This window comes from Lissotriton vulgaris, chromosome 2_1, assembly GCF_964263255.1.
Source record: "Lissotriton vulgaris chromosome 2_1, aLisVul1.2, whole genome shotgun sequence".
Lineage (NCBI taxonomy): Eukaryota > Metazoa > Chordata > Amphibia > Caudata > Salamandridae > Lissotriton > Lissotriton vulgaris.
Genome location: NC_141687.1, coordinates 1,993,022,995 through 1,993,044,752, shown reverse-complemented (window position 1 = coordinate 1,993,044,752; position 21,758 = coordinate 1,993,022,995). Strand labels below are relative to the sequence as shown.

The following is a 21,758-nucleotide window of genomic DNA, read 5'->3' as shown; positions in this document are numbered from 1 at the left end:
AGGCATGTTTTTAAACATCCCTGCACTGTGTGGCTGGCACCGCATAGGCCAGTGGGCAAGGGGCTCCCAAAGACACTTTCCGACAGCCTTTTCATGTCGGAAAGGCCAATATGAAAAAGATGTTGGAAACTGGTCAAATAATCCCGACAGCGGAGCCAAGCCCAGCTCTGCCATCATCAGGGGATTATGGTGGCTTCCCACAGGCTCCTTGAGCCTGTCAGAAGTGCATCAGAATCCTCCCACTTGATTTTTTCCGACCGCCATCATCCTAATACCGCGATCTGGCTGATACCTACGATGTCAAGCGGAAAGCCTTCGGCAGCTGATCGGAGTCTTTCCACCGGACAGCCTAATCTGGCCCTTAGTTTTCACTCAATCATTTGATAGTGTTAAATAGGTCTCATTCTAGTAAGAGACTAGGTTAGGTCTTAAAAAGTTGACAATATTTTGGTGTGCTGAGTCCTGGTGTGTCATTACCAGGGATCTTCCTTTGTTCTGAATTAAATATTTTACTTTGCTGCAAGAAACATGTTTTTTTCCAGCACATGCAGGGTGTAGATAACTATCTTGAGGCATCTGGCTGCATCTTACCTGTGAGTTGGTGGACATACTTTGCGGGCTGGTTGGAGACAATTGCCTGCCAAGTCCCCTTTGTGACTCCATTCCAGGTGTAAGAGTTAGGGGGCTGACAGGTGTCTGCCGACGTCGTGGAGAGCCACTCAAGGCCGATGTAGAAAGGGAAGGGTTGCTGAGAGAAGCAAGGCGAAGCGAAGGATGAAAGGCAGGGTTACTGTGAGGTGATGACTGTCCATGGCCTTGTAGTGAGGAAATTGATGTATTGTTAAGTCCTGTGTGAATCGAGTTATTACAAGTGCTTTGTACACCTAAAGTAAGGAAAAATATAGCTGCAGTCATGTTTTCAAAAGAATTCAGCACATACAATTAACTTGCTTTTTAAAACTCAAAATGGATCACAATTTACCACAGAAAAAACTCATTCATATGCAAACATCTCCCTGAAAGGCAGCCTTCCCATTACCCTTTAAAAAAGAAGTTCATACCCTGCATTTTGCCAAGTTAGTCATTAAACACTAATATAAACCAAGCTAGAAAATACAGTAAAGTTTGGTAGTAACTAGCTAAAGGTCCATAGAAAGCACTTTTCATGAGCAACTTTGATGACAATTGCTTCGGTTAGGAAACAGAGGGCAAAGCTGCAGTGGTTGCATTTAAATCTTTGCTTTTTCATTCAGCCTCCCAAAGAAAGCTTTCTGCTAAATTAACTCACACAGGTGGGCATGAGCAGGGTTTAGCACAGGTGCCCATGAGAGTGTCAATAAGGTCTTTACTGAATGGCAGTAGTTATTCAGATAAGGTCAGTCTGGGTTGTAACACTTCAGTGAGGATTGTGGTTTTACCCTCAACCAAACCAATTGTAAATCTAACACTTCACCGTCTGTCTAATGCCAACGATGAATGAAGCAAGCTGTTCTGCGGAACGGCTAGGGGAAGAACCCGGCCCGTTTCAGGGAAAGGGTACCCCGCACTGTCCTCTTGTTGGTCCATATAAAAATTGTCATCATCTTCTGTGGGGACAATTTGTCCTCACCATCAGCATTATCAACAAAAGCTGGTTGGCTCTGGTCAAAGTCCAATTCAAACAGTTGTTGGAGCACTAGTCGGCAGCTCCAAGGCAAAGGCACAGTCTTAACAGAGTCAGACTTTACTGGAGCCGGGCCCATCAAGTTTGAGATGGATTGGTTTGGAGTCTAGTAAAACAATGGCATTGCTGTCCTCCTCTGCAGTCGGCGGCAGCAGATCGGGAACTGGCATTGATTGCGATGCTGGCAATAGTCAGCTCAGACGTGGGTTCATGAGGCATAGATGGCGCAGAGACCGGACCTGCCGGCAATAAACTGACTGCAGATCTCCGTGGATGAATGAGTCCTGAAGCGTACCACAGGGAGCCCATAGAGTGCCAAAGATATAGAGAATTACTTCCCTAAATGGGTCAATCTGTTGTGGCATCTCAGACGGACCATACATTCGGGGTGCATCAGGAACAACTGTGTAATGAGCTTCTTAGCATGGGACCGCAAGTAAAGCTGGAAGCACTTTGATGCCCTTGTGGTTTGAAAGGTTGGGACAATGCCTGCATGGACTTATTGTGCTTCTTTTTTAATTTGGACCTACCCAAAGAATGGGAATGTTGGAGCAATCATGGGTCCGTCTAAATACTTTGACTTATGAAGTCTCGCAGACACTCCCAACACCCATGACCTATGTATAGATTGCCAGTAATGATCTCAATGTGAATTTGATCATGTTATGTACTCTTTTGATGCTTTTATCTGTTTTCTATTTTATTCAGTTGTGTTGGAACAACATTAATATATGTCAACATTATAAAGTCAACACAGTTTTCTAAATTAAAGCAATGGAAATTATATTTAGAATTGTGTGTTTTTAGTGAATTTACCACATTCATTAACAACACTTTACTAACAATTTATCATTGGTAATGTCATACTAAGCATCAGTGATACTAATTGCTCTGTTATCTGGGGTCACCCACTGCATCAGACAGTGCTGTTTCAGTATAGGTGTAGGTGGTAAGCATAATTTTGATTAAGTAGGAGTACTTATAAGAACTAGATGGTAGGTGTGGCTCCTCCTTGCATAGCGTGGTGATTGCAGTGAGCAGAGATTGCCTTCATGAAGAAGTTTATTGTGCCTGCCAATTTGTAACTTCATCAGACTCGCTGAAGAGAACATTGCATCTTTTTGTATAACGTTTTGAAGCACTCTGATATAATTTAAACTGAAATGTTGGGTCTAAACACTGCAAGTCATTAATTAATAAGGTCAAAGGTATCTGCTTGCCTTATTGAGTGGCCATTTTATTACTCGGCTACATTTATATTAACAAGTTCATGCTGTTTTTGTTGAGCAGTACCATCAGGAAACATCTAGTATTAACACATTATATGAAAAACAGAGAAACAAAATATTTTACATTGAAAGCACATCCTGTCTTAATTAAACACATAAGATAAACCAAAATTAATCAATCAGCAAAAGTGATCCCAGACCCTTGAAAATTTCTTTGTTGCCCCCACCCGCTTAGCATAAGCCTCTTCAAAACACTTTGTATGTTAGATTTTGTTCATCCATTTCCCAAACATAGGTATTGTCATTGATCTCCAGTTTTGTAAGATTAATGAACGAGCAACTAACATCACAATAGCAAATAAGCGCCCCTGAGATTCAGAAAGTATCACCTCCTTGCTACCTATACCAAACATAACTTCTTCTGGAGAAGATACATAAGTTTTCCTTATCACAGTACTAAAATACACAAATATTTGTTCCCAAAAACTTGAAGCTTAGGACAACAAAAAAAAATATGTCGCCATCCTCCTGCTGCCAAAGTTACGAAGCGAAAACAACTATTCCGCACCAGGGGTCGCAAAATGTACTCGCCCGCTCGCAAATGCGAGTGAATTTCCTGAAGGGCGAGTCAGTTTCAAGGCCTACTTGACCGGCCTGGCGAGTGCTTATCTGGCACTGCAGTAGCAGGTGAAGGCTCTAGGGGGCAGCATTACAATGGCAGCAACATCGGCATTCTAGCATCAAGTGCACGCGGTGCGCGGTGAGGGCTCTAGGGGGCAGCATGCACGCACCACCTAACTTAGTGGTGGTGGTGTGGTGCACTGCCTATTGTTTCTGTGGGTCCCAGGGCCGTCAATCTTGTAGCGCGCGAAAGCGCCACCAATGACGGCCCTGGCCTGCCCCAGAAACTGTGCTGCTTAAAGTGAAGCAGTGACTCAGCACTCCTCCACCCACACTCTCTTCGGTGGAGCCGGGATTCGGGACAGCGTGCAGGGCGATTTGGAGGTGAGTCTGTTTTTACACATTGTTTTGCTGCAGGCCTTATGTGCAGAAACCTCTTGTGGGCCGTTTAATTTGAATATCCAATTGCACATTTCCCAGGTCAGGCCAAGAGAAGGGAGTCTCCTAGCCTTCTATGAAACATGCTTATTTTTCAACTTTAGGTGTATAAAAATGCAGTAGTCACTGACGAGTTTTAGGACCTCGACCCGAATTGAGGCATCGGACTTTTTCATTACAGTGCACAAGCTTAGATTTTGGGTGAAAGTGCAAAGAATCTGGAATCCTCAGTAGCTTACTTGACTAATTACACCACACGAGTTAAACAGTTTCTGTCCCCCATAAAACGTAGGTTCAGTAACATTTTGACTTACAATATCCTTCGATCTTCAAAAATGCAAAGCTCTTTAATTAATTTTGTGGCGCCATAGCTTCTTGCCAGATCACTGCCTCGGACTTTGACTAAGAAAGTGTCTGCACGTATAGTTGGCTGTGGCGTTTGACGGTGCTGGGTTGGGTGACACACAGGCATGATATCCGTTCGCTCCAGGACTCGCTGTTACTGCTCTTTTAATTTGTACCCATAATCAGTTTTTTTAATTCTCTTTTTGATGTGTTCAAACGCAGTGTAATGTATTAGGCTGTCCTTATTTGCATAGAATTTTACTCTGATTAGGCTTCGCATCAGTTTGTGGGTGGTCTTGCAGAGCTTATCATGCACAGTGTACCACGCACACACTTAATGTTGGCCATATTTGCTCTTCTCGCATGCCTGTTTAAATATTTTTCAGCGTCTCCCTTCCCTGCGTTGCTTATTCCTCTATCAGACACAGAGCTGTACAATTCCATTTAGTTACTCTTCAGGCACCCCTTTAGGAGCAGAGTGACTGCCGCCCTATTGTAACAGTGGGGGCATGTGATGACTTACTTAAGCACTTCTGTTGTGTGATTTGGAAGCATAGACCCAGAATAAGTACTGCAACCACCCCAATATTAAAATGTTATTTCTAAGAGTGATTTTACCACCGTGATTTGCAGATAAATCGTTCCAAGGCAGCTCCTCAGTTTCCTCTGTAGATCAGTTAGTATTTATTTTGGAGATTGTATAGAGAGGATTTTGTTCCTAGAAGCAACAATTCTCTTGTAGTAACGACAGACTGCATTGTGCTTTCCAGCCATTATGCTGTCACAACTGTAAAACTGATAATGTGGGAAGTACTTGCAAGTAGTGGGGAATAGGACAGGGGTAACCAAAGATGACAGGAAAAAAAGCAAGATTGCAGAGAAGACAGTCTCCAAAGGCAGTGTTCGAAATCTTATTAACATTGAGTCTCTAATTTGCAACATTTGTCTGACTTTGTTTTGTATATCTGTTTTACCCACAAACCATCTAAACAGATATATGCAAGTTGCATTAGAACATTGTGTGGTGAATTTACTATGCTGTAATTTGTGAATATTTGTATGTTTCCCTCACCTTCACTGATGGATTTTGCTTGCAAGTAAGTGTCACTCATCACCTCTAAGGTGTGGATTGTTCACTGATTGTGTGACCGCTAATTACCACAGCCCCAGTTTCCCCCCCAAAAAGTAAGTTTAGGCCCAGAGTTATTAGGTTGTGGGAGGGGGGAGTGAGCTTCAGCGACATGATCGTAGATGTTGTTTCCGTTAAAAGATGGCTCAATTAATTGCAGGGAACACAGCCTCAGCTGTGCTGCTAGAATCCACAGGGTAGACCCCCAATGTCACATTAAAACTAGAGTATATTGGTTTGTCAGTGCATATTTCTGAATGCCAGGAGTACGTTTTGGGAATGATTACGGTTGTGTCCAGATCAGAGAGATCTGGTAGCTTTTATTTTTGCTGCATGCTGGTTATTAGGGAGCAGGATTTTCCATTATGTGACTGTGCCTGGCCGGAGACTTTTAACTGTTATATGCGTGCCTGCCTGCATTAGCAGTGTTGCAGCTGGCCCGCTGGTGATCCCATGTGTCTGTGGTGGGTAAGTTGACCTTGGTCCTTGCCTCCTTTTCTTTTGTTAATCTTGTTGGTGCATTGCTGTGATGTAAGTCCACCTTGATCCTGTCTTGGGAATTCGGAACAACTGGTTTGTTCTTAGTCCAGTGCCAAAATGAAAGCTGTCCCATATGAGAGAGCAAACTGTTAAAATGGCACACGTGCACCAAGGAGCAAATGCAGTATTATTTGTGCAAGACAATTCTGAGGGCAGTCTGAGTGAGTTTTGTTGTGAAAGTTGGGAAATTTCCATGACTTAACTGAGGAGTGAGCTTGCACAAAGCAACTTATGAGTAGCAGATGTTCCGAAATTAGTTCGTTTCGCTGACATAAAGGGCTGCAAATGCACAATTTTGCCCCATTATTTTACTGTTTTTCTTGCAGAGACCCCCGAATGGTTTGAGCTTGCTCACTGACTGCCCACTGGCCAACAAACCGTGCCTACAAGCATAGCCTTCCCTTTGGAACCTTATAAGTATTTATTGCAGCACAAATTAAAATATCCTTGGTGCAACAACATCAACTGTTGCATTTCGTTAAACACTTATAAGGTCCCAAAGGCGAAACCTATTGCCTATGCCAATGCTTAGACCATCTTAAAATTGTACTGAGAATTTTTGTGTTTGCTTAGGGTTTGCACCACCACTTTGCATCCATTCAGAAGGGTAGTATTAGAAAAACTTTGATATCACTTTGATACACACATAAGGAGGTAACTGGGTGATAAATTAATAAAATTTGCTGTTAATTTGGTTGGCCAGCGTTTTCTTGGGTTGTTGGCGCTGCAAATGTTTTGAAAAAAAGTCATATGCAATCAGTTTGTGGGTCGAGTGCATTGCTGTTAGGTCGAGTAGAAAAGTCTACTCACTCGACCTGCAGGTCAAGTAAGATTTTTTAGATTTGTCGAGCCCTGCGCACTTCTGGATCAATTTTATTTACTGCTTCTGGAGTGTAATATACCATCCAATTAGCAAAAAAAGCCATCCTTTTATAGTTAGCTGCTCTCAGAAACTTGTTAACTAAAGATGAGATATTTTGCCAATCCTGATACGACAAAACACATTCTGTATGCACCTCAACTTTTTCCAACATCATTAGTACCAAAGGAGATTCATCCTGCTGGTTTAGTAAACGGTACCAATTACCCACTCCAGTCAATCTTGCAACGTATAATGCGGAGGCAATTTTACCAGGAGGGTGGCTAGAAATAAAATTATACTTTTTAAAAAAGTTAATAATTTGAAGAAATTCAAAAAAGGACATTTTATTTGGCCCTTGCATCTAGCTTGAGCTTCCTGCCAAGTAATCACCCTGCAATGGATAGCTAGTTGACTCAAAACCCCTAAACCGGAGTCATTCCATTTTTTCAATTGAGCAGAGTGGATATGCAATCCTAAGTCACGACACTCGGTTAATTCGGTTAATTTTAACACAAAAAAAACCAGAGAAATATTTTTGCTTAAAAACCATACGTAAACGATATGAAAATTCTACCAATATCTTATAACGAGTTTTTGGGGGAAATTTCACAGTCTTTAAAAAGGCCGAGAGTGGAGATCCGTCTTCCTGGATCATTTTGCTGATGAAAAAATTATCCATCTAGTAAGGATTAGACAACAGACATGCTATATAGTCAAATAATGCTGCTTCATAATATAATCGAATATTCGGGAGTGCAAGCCCACCCAGCTTAGTATCTAATTGCAAAATTGGGAGCCTCACTCTAGCAATCTTTTTATTCTACACAAAAGTTCTAAACATAGCATCAATTTGTTTAAAAAAAACTAACATTAGCTTTAACCGGAAAATCAAAAGCGGTAAAATAGACATCTTAATTAGTGCCACTCATCCTATCAATGTCAGGGGAAGATTGGACCATTTATTCAGGAGATTTTGTATCTTGATACTTGTGATATCATAATTATTCATAAATAAGTCCATATGATAAGCTGTGACATACATCCCCAAATATCTGATGGGCTCAGTTTTCATTGCCTGGTGTTTAAATTCATCTGGAAGACAACCCAACCCGGAATTTAACATTAAAATTTCTGTTTTTGAAGTATTTATTTTATAACCCCCTATTTGTTCAAATTTCCGAAATTCCACCATACTAGACTGTATATTTAATTTTTCAGGATCTAAATATAAAATGGCATCATATGATAAAAGTTTTAGTTTTCCCTTCCCTTCAATAGGGGCTCTAATATTGCTATTTGTGCGTATTCTAATCACAAGGGGTTCAATAAAAAAGGTAAACAAAAGAGGTGATAAGGGGCAGCCTTGCCTAGTTCCCAGATTTATCTTTATTAGGCCTGCTTGTTCCCCATTAATTATAATCTGCGCCTGTGCCCCCTGATAAATATTTTTAATCATAGTTATTACAGATGATGGAAACCCAAACCTAAAAAGTGCGAAAAATAATGAATCCCAATTCACTAAATCAAAGGCTTTTTCTGCATCTACCATCATAATACAAGCAGGGGTATTATTTACATTAAAAAAATCCAGAGCTTGAGTCAAAAAGCGAGTATTAGTTGACATCATTCATCCCGCAATAAACCCAGTTTGATCCTCATGAATTACTTCCTGAGCTGCGTGAGTCAGATGCAGAGAACACATTTTAATAATAATGTTATAATCAGTATTCAATAAACTGATTGAACGAGAAGAATTCAAATTATTGGATGGTTTGCCTTTTTTCATGAAACGAACTACTATAGTTTTTTTAAATTGAGGAGGTACTGTCCGCCCATTTTAATGTAATCGAATAGTTTAACCGGAAAAGGGGTTAGCTCCTTCACAAAACACTTATATAATTCACTTGGAAATCCATCCTTGCCACAAGCTTTAGCACCTGCCAAAGATTTTATTACTGCCTCTATCTCCCCAGCAGTTGATTTTCGTTTGCAGCATTGTCGCCAGACTATGCAATAATTTGGGGACATGAAGTGAGTCAAAATAGCCCTTGATCAACTCTTTATCAACCGAATAATTAGTGGTATAAATCTGTTGAAAATGATTAAAAAATATTCGAGAAATTTCGGCGCTGTCATTAACCACTGTATTCGATTGATGATCTATTATTTCAACGATGCAAGCAGATTCTTGTCGAGCCCGAGTTGACCAAGCGAGCATCTTACCCACCATTTGGCTCTCTTCATACGCCTTCTGTAAATAAGTCTGGGAACTATTTATTTCTTCCAAAACAAAGAAATCTCGTAAAGCCTTCCTTGCCTGTACCAGCATAGTTTGATTTATGGATCCCGCCGGATTAGCAGTATTAGTTAATGACTGCTTAAGTTGTGATATCTTATCAAGGCGTTCTCTTATTTTCTTGGCGGAGGTGGCAATCCTCCTCCCACAAGCTGCCGCCTTTACAACCCCCCAGACTGAAAACATATCGGCTGTCTCTTCATTAATGGAGAAGTATTCTTTTATCCAGTCTCTGCATTTGTTGATCCACATTGGGTCCTGCAGAAGGAGCCGGTCCATCTGCCACATGGACCTGACCCTTCTGCCAAGACCCAGTTCTATACATACTTTCACATACGAGTGATCAGAAAAGGCATTAGGACCAATATCGGCATCCCCGAAACTCAAAGATCGTGATAGCAATAAATAATCTATGCGAGATGCAGTTTGAAAAACAAGTATATTTCTGATCAGTTTGATTTAAAAATCGCCTAACATCAATTAGCAGCAAATCATCTATCAATGCATCAAAGAGTTTCATTGTTTTAGGTTTCAATTGTTTTTCCCTCTATTGGAAGTATCTACCTACGAATCCTGAATATAATTAAAATCGACGCCCAAATCAATTTGACCCGTGACCACTAATAACAAATTATGTAACAATCGTAATGTGGATTCGTCATCAAATATTGGACAGTAATAATTAGCAAAATTCAGAATTTGGTTATTTAATGACACTTGTACCCAAATCCACCTCTCTTGAGGATCTCTTTCTTCCTGGAGAAACACCCAGTCGAACTCATGAGAAAAATAAATCACCACCCACCGCATTGCAAACACCGCTGAAGCAAAATAAAACCTTGAAAACATTCCCGGAATAAAACATTTTGGGGCAATTGATTTCAGATGAGTTTCCTGTAAGAAAAGAATCTGAGGTTTTAAAGTAACTAACCACCTAATCAATCCCCTGTGTTTACGTCTATTCAAAATGCCATTTACATTCACAGACAGGATTTGACAAATACTCATTTATGAAAAAAAAGGGGAACAAATTCTTTCCAGGAACCTCCACATACTGCAATTCTTTTTTTAATAAGTTCCTCAACCATCTCACAAATTCCGTAAAGCAACTGCTCATTTTTTTTTCCAGACCCCGTTACCCACCCACTCTCAGCCAGAAAAATCCGCCACCCCAAAGGAAATGTGGATACTCCCGCTGTCCACATGCTCCACCCTCCCCCCCAACACATACAGGTGCCCTGATATTGCACCTCAGAGTGGCCCCTCTCCCCCTCAGTGAAAAAGAAAGAAAGAAAAACAAAGCCTGGAAGAAGCCCCCAGAAAGAAAAAACTTTTTAAATTTTTCAAAAAGGAAAGATTCTATTCAACTTAAGGGCTGCAATTCAAATCAACATGAAAACAGAAGATTTTCTTAGATAAGGCTGTAGCTTTAATATATTTTCTGCAGTAGAATTCTGAATGCACTGGTCATATTTCATAGATGGTTACATTCTTTTTATTATCTTAATATTTCAAAGCCTCGTACACTTCTCAATAATATATAGTATAATTTTGAAGGAAGTAAAAGATTCTATAATCTCAAATGAGCCAATGTTTTCTTCTAATGTTAAAAGCTCGATCTTGAAGCCGCCTGATAAGATGAAAATTTCATTATATGAAGCCACCAAATCAGAGAAATGTTCACCCAAGATAGGTGTTTTTTCTCACTTGAATTCCAATCCAAGTAAGAAAGACTTGTATGTTCACATTGCTACCATATATAAAGATCCTAAAAAGTGCCCTTCTTTCCCAGTCAAGCCTTTTTGCAAATCTCCAGTTTAAAATCATACTTGAGCAAACAGATTAGAGCATTTCACCCTTCAACGACGAGACTAATAAAACTCAGGAAAACAAGATGATAACTGGACTATCTCAGATACGGAGCAGAAAGTTAGTAATGAGCAGAATGAGCTGCCTAAAATGTTTAAAATTGAGAAAGACATTTCCTCCCGTAAAAATTAAATCAATGATTTGGAAAACAGAAATGGAAGGAATAATTTAAGAAATCATGGGTTCTGGAAAGTACAGAAGTCTATGATATATCTACATTTTTCAAATCTTTTTTCCTCTAAGTCCTTGAAAATCTGATTCATCATTAGTCAATATTCAAAAAGGTAACGGAGTAAAATCTAAACATATACGTATTATTTTCTGCAATACAGAGATTATTAAAAGTTGTTCTAAGTGCAAGGGTTAAGACATTTTTTGGGAATAGACATAGGGGATACAAGACTACTTGGTTGGAGTAAAAAATGTATACTATAGATTCTTGCTTACTAGATTACACTTAAAGTGTGTCCTTCATGGTGTTTCCAAAAACTGATTCATGGCCTCGGAATTTACCTAGATGCCCTTGTGATGAAAAGGCAATACAATCAACTTTGCATTTCATGCCGTTTTGTAAATTTTACAGTGATATTAGAAATTTTTAGTCCGCCCTCTTAATCTATCATAAGGTGGCACTTGCCTTCCTTAAACAACTGCCTAGCATTAATTTGTGTTGTACTATCGAAAAAGATACTTACCTTCGGTAAAGTAATATCTGTAAGAGACATATATTGGTTATAGATTCCTTAGAATTACCCCCAGGCGTCAGACTGGATCCAGAGAATTTTTTTCATAGCAGTACCCCTACGCATCGGTAGGTGGTGTCGGTTGACTCCGAGTTTGTTGTGATCGCCGGGATGACGTCGCAGTATCTACTTAGAAGCCGCTCTTGCGTGCGGACTTCAGTTCTTTACACAACATTCTACACCAGAAGCGCAGAGCTATGCAAGACACTGACCACTGGTGCACAAAACTAGGGCCCTGAAAGGGAGTACCTTACCCTAGAAGTCAGTTCGCAGAACTGGGAGGATGGGTGGGGTGGCAAGGAATCTATAACTAATATATGTCTCTTACAGATATATCGTTACAGAAGGTAAGTAACTTGTTCATCTGAAAGAGACAATTAGTTATAGATTCCTTACCTTAGAATAGATACCCCAGCAATACCAACCCCGGAGGTGGGTCTGCAAACTAAGTTCACACCAGAAAGTTCGGGAGATCTGAGTGGCCAAAGAAGCCGTCTCTCTGGACTAGGCTGTCCAGGTAGTAGTATTTCATGAACGTGTGCAGGGATGCTCACGTGGCAGACTGGCAGATGTCACTGAGGGGGATACCACGTCCCAAAGCAGTAGTGGCTGCCGTCGCGCTGGTGGAATGGGCACGCAGTACAACCGGAGGTTCCTTCTTTGCCAAGGAATAACACATTTTGATGCAAAGAACGACCCGCCCTGAGATGGTTTGGTTTTGCACAGCCCAACATTTCTTGGAGCCCACATAGCCAACAAAGAGCTGGTCATCCACCCGGAATAATTTTGTACGATCCAGATAGAAAGATAGCGCAAGTTTTGGATCCAGATGGTGGATCCTCTCCTCCTCCTTTGAAGGAAGGGAGGGTGGGAAGGTGGGCAAAGTGATGGTCTGTCCAATGTGGAAAGAGGTAACCACTTTGGGGAGGAAAGAAGGTTGAGTTCTAGGGACAACCTTGTCTGGATGAACAGCAAGGAAAGGAGGCTTAGAAGACAAAGCCTGAAGCTCACTCACCCAGCGAGCAGAGGTGATGGCAATCAGAAAAGCAGTTTTTAAAATTAAGAGTCTGAGAGGACAAATATATAGCGGCACGGAGGGAGCGCACTTAAGGTAAGTCAGAACAAGGTTCAAGTCCCACTGGGGCATTATGAAAGGAATAGGAGGATAGAGATGAGTAATGCCCTTAAGGAATCAATTTACAATGGGGAACTTAAAAAGAGAGGGCTGAATAGGAAGCTGAAGACAGGGTGAAATAGCTGATAGATAGCCCTTGAGAGTGCCCAGAGCAGAGCCCTGCTGGGCCAAAGAAAGAATGAAGACGAGAACCTCTGAAAGGGGGGCAGAAAGGGGATCCACAGCCTTTGCTGTGCACCCTTCCACAAATTTGTTCCATCTACATGCGTATACCATTTTAGTGGAGGTATGTCTGGCTGTCAAGATTACATAATAGACTTCAATAGGAAGTTCGAAAGCTGCCAACTGTCGCGGCTCAATCTTCACGCAAGGAGGTAGAGGCTGGACAAGTTCGGGGGGAGGACCGTCCCCTGCCGCTGCGACAGCAGATCCTCCCGAAGAGACAGTCTGATCATAGGAACAATGGTTATATGTAGGAGCTCGGGATACCAGATTCTTCGTGCCCAATCCAGAGCCATAAGGATGACTTAGACCCAGTCCTGCTTAATCTTCTTCAGCACTCTGGGCAGAAGAAGATCCAGCAGAAAGGCGTATAGAAGACCGCAACTCCACCCGCGATGAAAAGAATTGCAGAGCGAGTGCCTCCTTGGAAATTCCAATGCGCAGAACTATTGATATTGCGCGTTCTCTTCGGTGGCGAACAGATCTAATCAAGGCTCTACACACTGCCGAAAGAGACCTTGCACCACGTCCGAGTGGAGACGCCATTCGTGACCCATCATGCACCTGCGGCTGAGTTCATCCGCCCTGGCATTCAGAGAACGTGCCAGGTGTTGAACCACCAGGGATATGCCCTGATGTTCCAGCCATGTTCAACGGCGGAGAGCCTCTTGACATAGGGTCCCCGACCCCACCCTGCCTTGTTTGTTGCAGTACCACATGGTGGTGGTGTTGTCCCTGAACACCTTCTGTACTCTTCCCCGGACAGAGGGAAGGAATGCCTTTAGTGCAAGACGAAACACTCGAAGCTCCAGGAGGTTGATGCAGAGCCCGGACTCTGCCACAGACCAGAGACCTCTAATCTCCGCCTCTCCCATGTGACCGCCCCATCCCAGCAGTGATGCATCTGTCACCACTGTGAACTCTGGTTGCGGAAGAGAGAGGAATCTGCCGGTGACCTAATCCTGGTACGTTACCCACCACTGCAATTGGTGCGCAGTGCGCTCCGAGATCTGGACGCAATCGGAAAGATTTCCCTGATGCTGTGCCCTCTGGAACTTCAGGTCCCACTGCAAAGCCCGCATGTGCCACCTGGCATGATCCACCAGCAGGATGCAGGACCGAAACCCAGGATAGAGGCTGAAACATCGGTTTTATAGCCAGAATATCCCGGACTTTTTGTGTGGGAGGTTAGGCCAAAAAACTGAGCAGTGTCCAGAACCGGTCCGATGAAAAAGAGCTTCTGAGAGGGAATCAGGTGTGATTTGGGCATATTGATAGTGAAACCCAGCTAATGAAGGAGGTCCGCAGTAGTCTGGAGGTGGGAGACGACAGCTGGGGGGAACCCGCCTTCAACAGCCACTCGTGAATTTGGGGAAGACTGGAAACCCTGATCTGCGCAGATGAGCTGCGACTACTGCCATCACTTTCATGAACACCAGAGGGGCGCTGGTAAGGCCATAGAGGAGCACAGTAAACTGAAAGTGCTTGTGGCCTACCGTGAACTGTAGGTAACCCCTGTGGGCCGGCAGGACGGGGATGTGGAAATAGGCGTCATGCAGGTCCAACGCTACCATCCAGTCTACAGGATCGAGGACAGACAGAACCTGAGCCAATGTCAACATCTTGAACTTCTCCTTCCAGAGGAAGCGGATGACTTCTCTGATCCAAGATAGGACGCAGCACTTTGTCCTTCTTGGGCACCAGAAAGTAGTAGGAGTAGCAACCACAACCTACTTCTGGGGCAGGAACTGGCTCAATAGCCCCCTTGGCCAAGAGAGCTGTAACTTCCTGGTTGAGAACAGCCAAGTGATCCTCTGACTTGCGATGGGATTGAGGTGTTATGGATGAAGGGGTAGTCTTAAAGGGGAGGGAGTAGCCCCTTCGGACTATCTTCAAAACCCACCTGTCCGATATGATTGTCTGCCAGTGGGGGAGGTGATGGCGGACACTGCAGCCCACTGGCAACTGGTGGCCCTGAAAGGACAGACTAGTAGGGTTTGGAGGCTGCGCTGGTGGACTAGCCCGCTCGCTGTCCCTCTGACCCACGGCGATGGGTCCCACGTCCCCGGCCACGTATAGGCTGAACAATTTGCGCAGGCCTGTGTCCCTGGGCGGAACGTGGTGGGGCACCCCTTCCGTAGCCACAAACGGGGCGAAAGGCTGACTGGGAAGGGCGAGAAGTGGTGCCGAGGCCCAAGGATCTGGCCATAGCCCTTGAATCCTTAACACGCTTGACCACGTTGTAGCTTTGTCCCCAAACAAGCGACGGCCAACAAAAGGCATGTCCAAATGAGTCGGATGGACATCACCCGAAAAGCCAGTGGACCTCAGCCAGGCGTAGCGTCGCAGGGCTACTGGCGTTAAATTGTTCTGCATAGCGAGACAGTGTCCAGCCCACACCTAATGGCGAACTTTGCTGCATCTCTGCCCTCAGTGACTGCACGGGAGAGAGTGGCCTGGGCCACCTCCGGACACTGTGGCAGCACCTGCGTAACCGTATCCCACACAGAGTGGGAATAACGGCCCAAAAGACGTGGTGTTCACTGACCACAGTTACAAGCTGTCAGAAAAAAACAGCTTCTTCCCAAGAGGATCCAGCTTCTTTGATTCCCTATCTGGGGGAGCAGTAGGGAATGCGCTCTTTGAAGTATAAGCTTGGACTACAGGTGTTGGGAGAAGAAAAAGTAGGTCGCCTGGGACCGGGCTGTGGTTTCGGGCAATCATCCTATTCACAGGAGCCCCTGTGCTGGGACTGGACCAGGTGCCCAGAAGGATGTCAGTAAGGGCTTCATTGAATGGCAGTAGGGGCTCCGAAGAGGCTGCTGCCAGTTGAAGCACCTCAGTCAGGAGGTTGGTCCTGACCGCTACCATAGGAAGCTCAAGGTTCAAGGCCTCAGCCACCCTACGCAACACTACTGCGTATGAGGCTCCCTCCTCCGTAGCCACAGTAGGGGAGAAAGCATACCAGGGTCTGGTGAGGTATCCAGACCACTGACGTTGCCCAACTCCTCTCTCCAGTCCGGTTTACTCAACTGGTCAGGTAAAGGGTCACTAGACTCCCTCCCAGTCCTCCTCGTCCTCTTCTGGCTGCCACTCAGAGCGAAAAGGAACGCCAGGCCTGCCCTGTTGTTTCTGCTGTAGGTCATAAAGCGCCGGGACACTCCTCGGAGTAGACACGCGCTATATAAAACATATCTAACATTAACATTAACAATGTTACAAAAGAACCGCCTGGTGCCAGACCCAGCATCAGTAGACGGCGGTCCGTCTCCAGGTCAAGGTGGTCTGATTCTATATTTATTCTTAGGAAAATGTAAAAGATGTTTAATAGTAGTATACATGCAAAGGGCAATTTCGGAATCCTTGTGAATGCGTAATCCTGAAATACAAGAATGCATATCTTAATCCCTGGAACGTGTCTCTCAATAAAACTGGACTATATTTTCTATAGCAAAATTGTTACACTAATTTATTTCACTCATAGATCAGATGTATTCTCACCTCAGATAATATTTCAGTTATTTCGGAGTTTGACCTGATATTGCTCAGAAAAGGTAACAGATTTAATTCTACAGTTTTAACACCTTGACTGCTGCAGCAATACTCTTTGGATGCTGAACTCCTTGAAATCCCATTGTTCATGACGAGCTCAGCTCGTCATCAGCACAGGAGCACTGTACTGCATGACGAGCTGAGCTCGTCATGAGCATGGAAGGGGTTAACAGATGAAACCTTTAATTTGCCACTTTTTAAAGGAATTTTTTAACAAATAATTAGTCAGATACCTTGATTCATAACACACAGGCTACCTGAAAAGGTTCCTCAAAAGATTTTATTACTAGTTGTTCCCAAAAAGACAAAAGCGACAGAAACTAAAGCCAATAAGATTTTGAAAAATATAAAAAGTTAGAACATAAATATTTTTCTCTCAAGTCTCCAGACACCTGGGCAAAAAAATTAAGATAGGGATGAGGCTTTTCCATGTCTGAACTACATTTTCTTTCTGCAATTACAAAAGACAATTACTCCTTTTAAGAGGTTTACTAATCGAAAATACTTTAATACGGGAAGACGAAATAAATGCAATAAGACAGTTAAGGCTCCTGGATATGGTGGATGTACCCTAAGGGCCTTACATAGAGTTTAGTGAATGGGATTCTTCATCAAAATGTCCCCTACATTACAAGGGCCACAGGTATAATGCATTGGTAATAAAGTGGACAGAATATCCGCCATGTTTATGATAGAGTATCCCATCTGCCAAACTCTAAATAGGGCCCAAAAAGTTTTTTCCGCATTTCTTTTATTTGTTAGATCTCAAATCATTGCATTTATATCCCCAGTTTTGAGGCACTAATGATCCTCAAGTTATTTACTTACAACATATGCTTTGCCTCAACCTCAGGCTATGACTTGCCTCATCTTACAAGCTATGATTTGATTAAGCCTGCAATAGACAGGTTTAACATCTTTGATTAACAACAAATGCTAAATATATGCCAAACTCCTAGCTACACAATTAGAAATTATTTTCCTTAATATGATAAAATATGAACAAGTTGGGCTTGTTATGGGTGGACTTGCATTAGATAGCCTCACAATGTTTTTAAGTATAATCAGCAAAACAGCTTCAATGAATGTTCCCTTTGCAGCCTTATTGTAGATGCTGAGTACATCTTTCACAGTCGTAATTAGAGTTTTATGCTGAGCGCATTAAGATGGCACTGTATTCTTTGAAGCATTTTTAAAACGGTTTCTTAGTTACATAAACTCTGTTTGCTTCTATTTTTGTTAGTAGTATTATCTCGCCTTTTCTCCATTGAAAGCAGAATCAGATCAAGTGGTGACTTTCTCTCCTTTATATTTAAGCTCTACAGCCTTTTTTTTTAGCTAAAGTTCAACGCCATAATAACACTAAAGGATTCTGATTTGAAACTGCAATAAAATATTTAGCATTTACTGACAATATTCTGCTGTATATTAATGATCCTGGTGGCATTTTTTTTTAAAATTCAGTTGACAAATTCTCATGTGTTTTTGGTTATAAACGTACTTTAATTACATTAGAGGTTAGACCCTTCGATAAATTCTGTTTTGAAGCCATGTTTAAAAATGATGATGTAATTTGGTGAAGTGGCAAAATTCAACATCTAGGTATGTGCTTCCCTAGAGTAAAAAAAAACAAATCCCTAGCAAAAAATGGATTTCACTATATCTATCCTGGTAGGGTCGATTTGATTAGCTGTGTCTGCGGATGAGTGGGTGTCCCACTTTTTAAAAATCTTTAGTGACCCCATCACAGAAAGTGTCACTCAACCAAATTTTGTACCCGAGCCCACTGAGAAGGGGGAATATCCCATCGACCTCAACTTCTCTCTTGATGAAGTTGTAAGCGCACTATCTTCTTCAAAAGCCGGAAAAGCCCCTGGTCCTGATGGTGCACCACTAGATATATTTCTTTTTAACATCGAGTTGTGGTCGCCTGTAATCACCCAGCTAATCGCTGCTGTATTAAAAGAAGGACTCTTGGCCTCTTGGTCTTCCTCCATACTGCTCCCAATCTTTAAAAAAGGCGAGAGAAACAACCCTACGTGCTACAGGCCCATATCCCTCCTGGATTCACTAGGTAAAGTTGCGGGCCGCTTAATTTTGGACCGCCTCCAGGACTGGGCGACAGAAAAAAACATCTTAACAGACCTCCAGTACGGTTTCCGGGAGGGACTGGGCACTGTTGAACAAGCACTAAATCTAACACTTCTAATAGGGAAATATGCTGGAGTTAAACGGGGAAACCTTTTCATGGTCTACGTCGACCTCAGTGCGGCGTTTGATTGTGTAATCCACGCCAAGCTCTGGTCTATTTTGGACAAGTTGGGTGTCGACCCACCTCTTCTCAAATTCTTGCGGGAGCTCTATACTGGCGCATCGGCTCGCGTAAGATTTGGCACAGGTGGTGAGTTGACCCCATCTTTTCCAATAAATCGTGGAGTAAGACAAGGCTGCGTCCTCGCCCCCTTTTTATTCAATTTATATACTAACGGCTTGGAAGCGGCCATGTTGGAGGGGAGCCGGGATCTACCTACCATCAATAAGCGCCCGATACCAGCACTCCTCTACGCGGACGACTCCGTAATATTTGCTAGGACCCTAGTGCAACTCCAGAAACAGTTAGATAAATATTGCACTTTCATGCTCTCACTTGGGCTAAAGGTCAATAAGACCAAGACCTTTGTCATGCAATCAGGCCCCAAGGTAAAAAGCTCGAAACATCTTTGCATAGACCAATCAAAACTGGAACGCGTCACGGAATACCCCTACTTGGGTATCCTCGTAGACGATAAATTATCATGGAAAAGGGCAATGGCAAATAGAAGATTGCTCTACCAACGTGCAACTTCTGCCCTCGTTTCCTTTTCCAGAAAAGTGGGCAAACCATCTCCCCCAGTATTGCTTAATATCCATCAAGCAAAATGCCTGAGCATTGCTACGTACGGAGCCGGGGTCTGGGGCTACGTAAAAACAGATGAACTACAAAAAATACAAAATGGCTTTGTAAAATATCTTCTGGCTCTCCCGCAGAGCGCCCCCTCTTTCGGATGCCATATAGAGCTTGGGATAGATTATCTAACAGATTATGTTAGGTGTCAACCAATGCTACTATGGCATCGCATATGGACAAAGCCCCAGTGTCATCTCACGCGTGCCCTGATCTCAGACTGTCTCGAGATGTCGGCCTGGAAAAACATTCCATGGCTGTCTTACGTGATTAAATTCCTGAAAGACCTTGACTTTACTCAGTACATCATCGAGCCTTCAGCCATTACTGAGATGAGTAGAAAAACCCTGAAAGCACTTTGTCTTACTCATCTAAGGGAACTCCGTATGTCCAGTGAAGTATCCAAACAATCCAATGCCCACATTCTGATGGTTCAGACGTCTCTAGGCACCCAACCATATTTATCATATTACATATCTAATTATGAAAAGTACCTATTAACAAGGTTTCGATTTAATTTGTTTTTCCGTTTAGTTACTTTTCCTAAAATGTCTACCTGGTCACACGATTTGGATAAATGTCCATGTGATAAGGTCTCCCCCCAAACAACAATGCACGTGGTACTGTTTTGCCACTACTACGCAGAACCACGCAGGCGCTGGGTCGTACCTTTGTTACGACAAATGGGGTTGAGGACCTGTCGCCCGGCATTCTTAGCCCTGCAACAGCTTGACTCGCAAATTGTGGCAAAGAATTTAGCTGTGTTTTTGAAAACTTGTATAGCCATCCGTAAAACCCTGGAAATGAACTTGTCTGATTGTCAGTACTAGTGCTGTAAATGTATATAAACTGTACCCCTAAAATGTATTAACAACAATTGTGATTTTTAATGTATTGTTTTACTACGATGTACTTTTTATGATTGACAAAACGGTTAATCGAATAAAAGAATTGAATTGAAATTGAATTGATTACACAGATCATTTTATATTCTCCTTCAATGTTACCAAACTATACACCAGAATAATTTTTTTTACTTTGAATACCATTCATTTTTGTGGCATAACCAAACAATTGTACAAGTTGGTTTTTCCGATAAACATCTTTGGTTCTGGTTGCATGGAATTGGAGAAAAGTTTTATTGCTCCCTTTTCTTTTATTTACTATATTTCCCTTATCATAAAAACCTATCTCTTCCCATTTTTTGATTGTGTATATTATAGCAAATATTCATTTATCATAAAAATGATGATGAGAATGTCATTGCTGCTTTGCCTACTTATCATAACAAATGGGTTAAGATCAGTATTAAGACTTTTTTGTGTGAAAGGTGGACTGAGTAAGGTATTTTTGGTTGCATCAACTACTCTAGAAAGATGACCAATGTTCTTTTATTCAGTTACAAAATAAATATAATATACCTGGATCTTGCATGAATCAATATAATAAATTAAAATAAAAAATGTTTATTTGCTTACAAATAACAGTTACATCAATGCCATCTATTATTGCACACAACACTATTAATCAATATCAATTTAGGTGAGTCCCTAAAGTCTCAAACATATACTCTACATTGAATAAGTTTAATGCAGATGATCCTAAAAGTAAAACTGAGAATGCCTTGGAGGTGGATCTAGAAGGTTCTTTAACCACATTAACATGGAGTAAAGACTAAGTACCTCACAGGCTGCAAACATTATCCAACCACTTTATCTGCTTTATAACAGACCATTTCTACCTCTATAAATAAATTTATTTTATTTTTTTTCCAATATCTGCTTCTTGATGGTCACATATGGTTGCTGGAACTCTTATTAGTATAATTAAATCATTTTTGGAATGCAGTTTGCAAAAATATGAATACTATATTTCAAACAAATTTTGCCTTATATCTGCAAAATATTTTTCTTGGTAGTTTATCTGATTATTTTAAACATCTTACAATGAAAGTTACATTACTGGACATTTTCATTGCAATTATATTACAGAAAACTTTGATAGACTGTTCTAAGATATCAAATAATACATTGTGGAATGGAATGTTTTGTTTATAAATACAGAATTACTAACGGCTCTTCACCCCAAACATCTATAAATAATAATATATTTGATCGTAGTTGTCTTGGTCAGAATTTTGAAGGAAAAGTACAGGGTCAAATTATAATGA

At 42.0% G+C, this 21,758-nt stretch overlaps 1 protein-coding gene across 6 annotated transcripts in view; it reads right to left on the bottom strand.

Moving 5' to 3' along the window:
- Positions 1-21,758, bottom strand: part of CRTC3 (CREB regulated transcription coactivator 3) — a 1,134,508-nt gene that overhangs the window by 137,462 nt on the left and 975,288 nt on the right. For all 6 annotated transcript variants that reach the window (XM_086958213.1, XM_086958215.1, XM_086958212.1 and 3 more), the window contains one exon: positions 592-884. In XM_086958213.1, the coding sequence (XP_086814339.1) occupies positions 592-884 (293 nt within the window). The remainder of the gene's footprint in view (positions 1-591; positions 885-21,758) is intronic.